Source organism: Protopterus annectens, chromosome 10.part0 (genome assembly GCF_019279795.1).
Source record: "Protopterus annectens isolate FY-2018-M chromosome 10.part0, PAN1.0, whole genome shotgun sequence".
Taxonomy (NCBI): Eukaryota; Metazoa; Chordata; order Ceratodontiformes; family Protopteridae; genus Protopterus; species Protopterus annectens.
Genome location: NC_056744.1, coordinates 435,795,426 through 435,804,785, shown reverse-complemented (window position 1 = coordinate 435,804,785; position 9,360 = coordinate 435,795,426). Strand labels below are relative to the sequence as shown.

Sequence of the window (9,360 nt, the reverse complement as noted above, 5' to 3'; positions counted from 1 at the left end):
ATTGTAAGCCATAGACATGATGTGGGTTTCTCTTTTTACTGTAACTTAAAGTGCTGACTGTCAGAATATTGATAGTCATGTAGAAAGTAGTGTTGTAGTATTTCTAAATGTGGGTATGGCTCTTTACATTTTTATGGGAAGTATCTAAAGTAATATGGCGGATGTTTTGTGTGTTCCCAGCAGTAGTGGCTGCACGTAGAGTACTGTAAGGCAAATAAAAGTCATATACCCTTTCCCCACTGTAGTGCGATCCTGGAGTTAGTATATATAGTTAGGGGGATGTGGGGGGCACAGCATCCCACATTGGGTGGTGTGGTGTGGTGGACATAGCCCCCCGCCTAGTTTGATTTTTATATCATCCAGTTTCTGTTAAGAGGGTAAGTAAGCAGTTTTTAAGTTCTGGAAAGAGTTAGTCATTGGTGTTGTAAGTGTGCATGTTTATGGTTTAAAATTTAGTATTTTGAAATTCAGCTTGTAAGCTTTCAGTATAATGAGTTTCAGTCAAATGAGTTTTCAGTATTTTGAAAATTAGGTATTGTGGTCTCGGTCAAATGAAATTCAGTCAAATGAGTTTTCAGTTATGTGAAGTAGACCCCTAGCAACACCTCAACAGCGCTGTTAAAATTCAAGAGTTATGCATTTCCCTGATATAAATTATTGGAATACATAAGAAAAAAGTATTTATTAGAAATGTGTAACAACAGTATTAAAAACATTATAATTTAACTAAAAAAGCAAGAAATAGTGAAACAAACCTAAAACGAACGACATAGGGATTAAATCTGTGTAGCTGTTACAGTACACTGCGACTTTCTCAAACAAACGCTTCTGATCTTCTGTCAGGAATCGCCTGTATCAATAACAAAACAGTTTAAAACAAAATTAATATAGTTTGAAGAAGCAAATAATGTACAACATGAACACACAGTATCCAAAGTGAAGTTTATTGTTAAAATATTCTTGTCTGGCATAGCTTAAACATTTAATTCCAGTAGGATCCTATTTCTATCCTTTCCTGTAGCTGGTTGATTTGATTAGAATTTATGAATTTTGTCCATTATCATAATGTGAATGAACAACTCGCACTGGAAGCAAACTTTTTTTCTGTTTGACAATTCCCAAACTGGTACTAAATTCTCTTGACCTATTTGTCACTTTGAATACCAAGAACCACATATAGGGACTAGGTCTAACAAAAGTGCAGTGCATAATTGTCATAAGGAATGACTCCTTCCTGAATCCATTTTAAATATAGCTAGCTAAGGACTTCACTGCTAACTTGTGCTGCATACATTTGGAAGCAAATGGAATGTTTAGTGGATCATTTTGCAGGTTTCTTTCATTAGTAACTAAGTAAATGTTTTAAATGAAAGTTTTCTTGCATTTGAAGTCTGGAGAGCAATGACAGAAGAGAAAGGAAGGTAAACAGTACACTGGCAAAGAAAATAAAGGACTCCGAAATTCAAGGATATAATTGGTATGGTGTTCGAGAAAGTTGGCCTTATTTGCAGATGATATTACTTTGTACCTGATAGAACCAGAAAAGGACATCTCAGTGTTGTGGAACATTCTGAGACAGTCCCGTTGTTTGGGGGGGAGAGGGATATAAAATTAATGAAGATAAAACAAAGTCTATAGCTATAAGCTATGTATTTACACATAAATTCATTCAGCAATACCCATATTTATAGGGACATGATAAAATGAGATATTTAGGAATATAGATTAAAGTTTCTGTTAAGTCAGTTAAGAAACTGGAAGTTCTTGCCTGTGGATGTGGATAGCAAGATACAAGCAGGAAAATGTTTTTAGTTTCTTTAGTTTTATACACAAGTCAGTCATATTTTTATCATCCAGAGGAGAAGTTGTGGATAGTAATTAATAAACAACTGAAGGATATTATTTGGGAGGGCAAGAGTCGAGTGAGATAAGTTGATCCTCCCAGTAGAACAAGACATTTAGGATTACCTGATTTGAAGGGATATTTTAGAGCTATACAATCAAGGCTCTTTTACATAACACAAGCAGAAAACTACAGTTCAAAGTGGAAAGGGATGATGAAAAAGTGTGTCGGGGGGGTAATTCAAGAAATAAGGAAATAATGATACTTTGAATGCATATCCTTGAGGGGAATAACAACAGACATGCAGAATATTATATTCATAAAGTAACAGAAAGTGTACCAAGAACTAAGCCAACACAGGAGTGGAGAAAGGAGATTCTGGCGATAGGGATGACTGCAATTACAGGTACAGAGAACAGACAAAAGGGGGATGGAATTTACTGGAGAAAGATAGTAAAGGAACCAAAGTATTGGGAACAAACAGTTAGAGAGGGAAAGGTAATAGAACAGGAAGAGGTAAAGAAGACATTTGGATTGCAGGCTAGTGATTGCCTTCCCTCTCAGGAATTGATATCAGGAAATAGACAAAGAGAAAAGAACAGGGCAATCCTAAATGAAAGGCCTGCTATGGTTGAGTTTTTAACTGAATCTAGAACAGAAGCTGCTGTTAAAACAGGGATAATTAGTAGGGCATATAAAATATTGCACGATAACTACAGGAATCAATTAGAAGAGGTCAGATAAGATTGGGAAGAGTGGTTAGATAAGCAATTCACAAAGAAACAATGGGAAGACATATGTATGGCTCCTAAATATACAACATAGTCTAGAAGATTGAAGATGTGGCCTGGAAGTGTTTGCATGGATACTTTTATACCCCAAAGCAGTCTCCAAATAATATTTCCTCAGGTAGATGGCAAATGTTGGCTGTGTGATGTAGAAGAAAAAACTAACTGGGAACATATGTTCTGGGAGTGTAAAGAGTTGGCAGACTTTACTAATTCCCTGCAGAGTACTCTGTCAGAAAATAGCTAAGGAAATTAATTTTTGAGCTGGGATATACAATTACTAGAAAATGGAAACCAAAATCTAAATCAAATATACTTGAAGTAGTGAACAGTAGTGGTAAATGAACAGGAAGTGGGATCTTTAGAAAAGGGTAGGAGTAGACTACATAGAAAAAATTGAAATTTTGGGAACAGTGCATGTAGAAAGAATGAAGTTTAAGAGAAGGCAGGAACTGAATAATTTATATAATGCTTAGATTATATGATATATAACAATAGATGTGATGTATAATGTTTGTAAATGTGAATTTGTTAATATGGTTTAATTACTTTTATATAAATGTAATTTTGCATATGTCACAACTGATAAGTCAATAATGGTGTTAAAAAAAGAAAAGCAAATGATAATTTGTAAGGCAATTAACTACAGTGATGACAGAAACAATAGCAGCTCAATTTATAAGATGATCCTACATGAGTGGAATACAGAATAAATAAACATGGTCATAATTTCACAAATATTGCCATTGCTGAGAACAGGTATTCCATACTGATTGTGCTGGGGATGGCAAGCTCTATGCCACAGTTTTGTGGTTCTGAGGAGTTTGAGCATTTTTTTATGTGGATGGGCAGGGGCAGGCAATTACAGATAACATGATCACAAGGTTTGTCACTGTAATAGTATAGCTGTAGACTGGCAGCAAGTCAGTAATTTGGGAGGGAAGACAAGAGCATTTAGTTTCCAGATCCTATGGCTGAGAGCTGCAAGTGGAAACAACAGTAAGGAAAGTTTCATAGCAGTTCCATTTTCAGAGGGATGATTTCTGTAACAGGAACCATTAGTTATCTAATTGCAGAGTATTTGTCCCATGGAGCAAAGGAACATAAGAGCAGTAATAGGCATGTCATCACAGGGACCATAAGACGCCTAGCCATACTGACCTTTAAACAGACACTTTTAAAAATTATTGTCACCATTTACAAGCACATAATAGTAGTCGCCTTGCAAACTGAGCAGGCCAATACATTACTAGACTTAAAAGTAGATAAAGTACTACTTTGCCTGACCTGTAGTGACAGTTTATTCTTTAGGATTGGTTAAACCCCTCAACTGTCCAGAATTTCACAGAATATCCAAATTATTGCCTCATATTTTTGGTTTGTTCCTCATAAAATTTGTGGTTCTCTGGCAAAGCATTGAGGACTGAAGTCACTAAATAATGGCAGACATTTGAGTTTCAGACTTCATATATTTTAGAAAATGTATGCTAGTGCAAAATCTTTCATTCTAGCAACTTTCTAAGTTTATAACACTAATGTTTAAAATCTGTCCCTGATTTTGGGTCTCTGTCTCCACTCCATAATTTTTGGCTTTGGCCAGAATTCTTGTGCTAAAAGGTCAAGAGGCATGGGCTTTGTTTATGCTGAGTTAGAAACTTATTCCTCTAGTGAATCTTTATTTTTTGGCATAGATTTTAGCCTTTACTATGGGATTTGTAGAGCCACTGGTCTGTGAAGAAAAAGGAGATCAAATAGAACTGGGTCTGTCATGGCTTAAAAAGTGAGACAAGGGTAATCTTGAAGCAGCCAGCAGGCTATTGAATATAAGAAGTGTTGTGATAGTCTATTAGGATATTTGAACTATTTAAGACCTTTAACTTTCTTGGTTAAAAATTGTCAGGGCCTTTCCAGTTGAGAAATATGCATAGATTTGTACATACCTTATCTCTCAACTGTCAGGATTTTTGCCTCCTATTTTTGGTTTGTTTTTCATAAAAGTGTGGTTTTCTAGCAAATTCTTAGCAAATCATTGAGGACTGAAGTCAGAAAATAATGAGACATTTAAGTTCCAGACTTCATACTCTTCAGAAAAGTCATGCTAATATAAACCCTGTTATTATATCAACTTTCTAAGTTTGTAAGACCAATAATTAAATTTGTTCCTATTTTTAGGCCTTTGTCCCCCCCATAACTAATGACTTCTTCCTGCTGTAAGAGGTTGAGCGGTATGTCTGGTATGAGAAGAATGAAGTAGAAGGATGACTTCTTTGCATCATGAATATATTCACTCCCTTTGAAACTTCATCCAGATCTAAAGAGATCATAGTCCCACTATACTCAGCCCTCATTAAACCAATAATCACGTGCAATGCACCCTTTGGCATGAAACTGTGTAGGCATTTGTAACAGCTAGAGTGGCCAAAGGTTCTTCACTAAAAGAATACAGGGTATAATAAATATGTCCTATGCTGACTGCCTCAAAGCCCTGCCCCTGTACTCGGTCTCCTACAGACGACAGAGGGGCGAGCTATACCTAACTTACAAGGCATTCTCTGATCCAGCCCTGATAGACCTGCTGCACATTTGCAAAATAAACAGCACTAGAATTACCCAGTCTAAGGATCCAAACCTTGCCTGTGACATAAACAAAATGTGTTGGTAGGACAGGTATTTGTCTCAGAGATAACCCCTTCTCTGGAACAGATTCTCCATTCATGTGAAGCAGAGCTCTTCCTTATGCTTACTCAAAAGCAATTTGGACCAATGGATGGGAAATTGCAAATTCACCCCTGGCTTGTCTCCTGTGGCTACTATGGACAGAGTCACTTTGTAGATGCCCTAGTCTTAGGCATATACCAAAGCTGTTCTAGCCCATGGGCAGTGATAACTGGGACATTTCAGGCATGAATGGCTAAACTGAAAAAGGCTCTATGGCTGATAGCCTAGTAACCTCCTGCGATCATATGAAATTAAATGGGTCAGCTAGATGGATTTCCAAACTATGGTGGAAACATGCTGATTGAATGAGAGGCAGAGAGAGATGCCAACATAAATACCTATGTATCTTTTGACCATAGCTATAACATTTGAGGTTGGCTTTGCTCATTCCTGCTACTTCTTCTGCTACCTCATTACCAGAATCAGCAAAAGCAACCTTGAATGCTTTCCTGAAATCAGCTTGGCTGTGTTTCTTTTGCAAAGTTTTCACTCTTCTTCCTCATTTTTTACTTTTTAGAGCTACTCAATAAAAAGCATTCTTTATTATAAAACATCTTTTTATATTTTTATTAGTGGTATAAATTTGCCAATCAATGCTTGGGTAATTTAAGACCCCTACCAAGAATGCATTTGTTTTGTTTTTTACTCCTCAGTGATTGTAATGAAATGTAATTTGGGGATTGAGGTGATATGATAAACCTGTACAGGTTTGATTTTGAGCAAAAATCTATCAATTAAGTTGTAACACTATAAGTACTAGACAGCATATTATTAGATAAATGAATGAGAAAACAAGGTAGACATGAATTTGAATAATACTATGAGATGGAAAATACATCAAAAAAAGCATCTTACAAACTAACAATCCACACATTTTTGGACCACTTTGCACTCACTCTTCAATTCTTCCATTGTATTTTTCTTTTTTTTATGTCCTACCTCCATGGACATGCTCTAGTATCTGGGAAGGTGAAGTGTGCAGTGGGTTGACATTTCTGGACAGTCCCTCAGTTCTTCAAGGGATGTAAGCCAGCAAACAACCCCATTCACAAACCTTATGTATGGGAGATCGTTTCCATGGACTCCATTGGAGAAATCTGTACTCCTGATGGTGTGGTCCACAAGAGTACACATCCCTCCATAACCCAGGGAAAGATGGGTGCATCAAAGTCCTTCATCCTTTCCCTCTTTGGCTAGCTTCTTCACCACCAGGGCTATTAAATAAACCTCTGTCACCTAGGTCGACGTCAGGACTATTTTCCTCAGTGTCATGGAGCCAGATGCAATGGGCTGCAAATGTTCAGGAACGTAATACAGAAGAGTATTTGCAAGAGGAACAGGAATTAGGTCAATGCAAAATGGGGAGGTATTGAAGTGTGCATGACTAAAAGAAAGCAACCGAGAGCTGAATCTAGACTGTGGATAGAAATGGTACCCCATGGCCAGTGGTAGGTTTGGCAAAGCTAATAAGGTAATCAGGAGTAAGGAAATGAGAAAGTAAATATTCTGAAAGAGTGAATTAGCAAATGAGTTGATATTAAGTAAGTACCAATGCTCAGCAGAGTGGACATTACAGGGAAATATCAGCAACCACCAAATATGGATAGTATATAACAGAAACCATGGTTGTGAGGAATAGTGAGGCTGTTTTAAAAGGAACATTTACCTGTTGGAAATGCTCTTGTTGTGGTTTTATAGTAAGTTGTTTTTCAAAAATTAATGAAAGAAAATTTCAGGTTCAAGGTAGATATAGTTGTACTAGTGAGGGGGTGATATATGCTTTAAAATGTGCATGCAATAAATTTTATATTGGGGAAAGTGAAAGAAATGTTGCTGTAAGAGTAAAGGAACATATTAGAGACATCAGAAAGGGCAAATTGGAAAGCTCGATAGCCATGTATTTTAAAAATATCACAATGGAGATTCATCTGGATTGTGAGCTACAATTTTAGAACAAGTAAATAATGAATCATTTGATGTATGTAAAAAGAAAACTTTGGAGAAAGGAGTTAATTTTCATTTTGAAATTCAATACTTTGTCCCATAGGGGTCTTAACATGGAATGCAACTGGAAATGTTTTTTTTTGTAATTGAAGTGTTATTGTTTTTTTTTAAGTATTAATTACTTAATTATATAATTAAGGAGTAGGTTTTTATATTTAAAGGATGTATGGGAAAATGAAGTTATACTCTGTAAAGGTTGAAGAGCTGAGGTGCTAGAGGAGAATAATTTGTTGTTCTGTTTCTGTTTGTTATTTTAATAAAGTGTGTGAAGGCAGCTGGATCATCTTTTTTCGTGGTTTCTATTATAGGCAAATAACTTACCACCAATGTGTATGTTGTGAGGCACAATGTTGTCATATAAAGCCAGCCATGGGTAAATCCAACATTACCATGCATAGGAGTTGATTAGTACCTTTTCTGTATAATATCATTGTATAAAACAACATTAATACTCCTCCACTGACTTCTGCTAGTCTGCAGACATATGTGTTATCTGCTGCATATGCAGTAAGCATGCATGCGCTGATGGCCTGCACAATGCATAGAAGTTTCTGCTGCCCTTTTTTTAATAGAGTGAGGAGACCATATCCATGGAGTTGTTTGTATGGATGCCTCCAGCATCCATACCCATGATTTTTTTTAATGTTTACGTATCATTTTAGTCCTTGGAGCAGTTTAGTGGTATATATGAGGGTAGGTTAGCTGTTTTTGGATATTAGGCTCTCTGATTAGTAATGCAGAGAGAATGATTTTAACAGCTGGACATGTTCTTCTGGGGAAAACTTAATTTACAGCATAAACATTGATTGCTCTGTCCAGTTTGCATGAATGTGTTTCAGTATAAATTACTTTTGTTTGTATCATTTTTAATATTTAGTTCAGTTCCCTGATCTGGTGTTAGCTCTCCCAATAGTGTTTCTCAAGCAGAGTCTTTTAAGCAGAACTGGATTAGATATTGTGCTATAGGCCTCTAAGTAACCTGTAAAAAAAACAGAGTATATTGACTTTTCCTGAAACCTTTCTGAATAGTTCAAGTTTTCTGATCCTATTATTTGACTTGTAAGGAATCAGATGCGGTTTACATAAAGGCTGTCAAATGCCGCATTATATTCAATAACAGGCCAGATAAAATACATTATAGAGTGGTATGACTGATTTTCATGAAGTGACTAGACATATAGAATTAGAGAGGCTACTGAATATACTTTGCTGGCTTTTCTAGATACATACTGGTCAAAGTATAAAATATTTCCTCCAAGCCTAGATATTTAATGATTGTATCATTTTTATGGCATGAGAATTTATGTTGCAGTCATAATTTATGCCTTTATTGTCAACTGTCATGATGCTACTGACATTAAAGGTGAGACCTGTGTCTCCCAGGTATATAATTTTCATAGGCTGTCTTAGAGAACTTTGACATCTTTTATTGTGAAGTAATTATTTTATTCAGTTTTTAGTCTGTATGTCTGGTTATCTAGAACCCATTTCTAACCTCCTTATCTTTGAAGGATAGTTGGAGAATTGGCTCCAGTTCACAACCCTGTAGGGTAACATTGGTAGCCAGTACAGAGCCCTGTGGGGCAGCATTGGTAACCAGTACACAGCCCTGTGGGGTAGGAGTGGTAACCATCACTCCATCACTGGGATACACAACTAATCCACCACCCTGACTTAAGGCATCATATCGCATAATCTTTGTTTTCCCATTACATTTCTGCGAATTGGCATATAATGCATTTATCTTAGCAATTATTCCCTATGTAGGATAGTGTCAGGTGACTAAGCAAGCCCAAGAAAAACAACATGCACTATCTGATTTCAGTCAAGTACTGCTGCTGTTACTATCACTTTAACGAATACTACAAAATTACAAGACAAGTTCTCCACTTAATGAACTCACACTGTTCCACATCTAAAAGAAGTTGGCCTCCTTTGCCATTTTTAAGAAAATTTGTAATAATTTAACATATTTCCTTTACCATTTTTGGTAATTTCCATCATGAC

General features: G+C 36.3%; 1 protein-coding gene across 1 annotated transcript in view; it reads right to left on the bottom strand.

Moving 5' to 3' along the window:
* Positions 1-9,360, bottom strand: part of BEST4 (bestrophin 4) — a 352,673-nt gene that overhangs the window by 242,610 nt on the left and 100,703 nt on the right. The window contains exon 2 of the mRNA XM_044085335.1: positions 756-850. Within this exon, the coding sequence (XP_043941270.1) occupies positions 756-850 (95 nt within the window). The remainder of the gene's footprint in view (positions 1-755; positions 851-9,360) is intronic.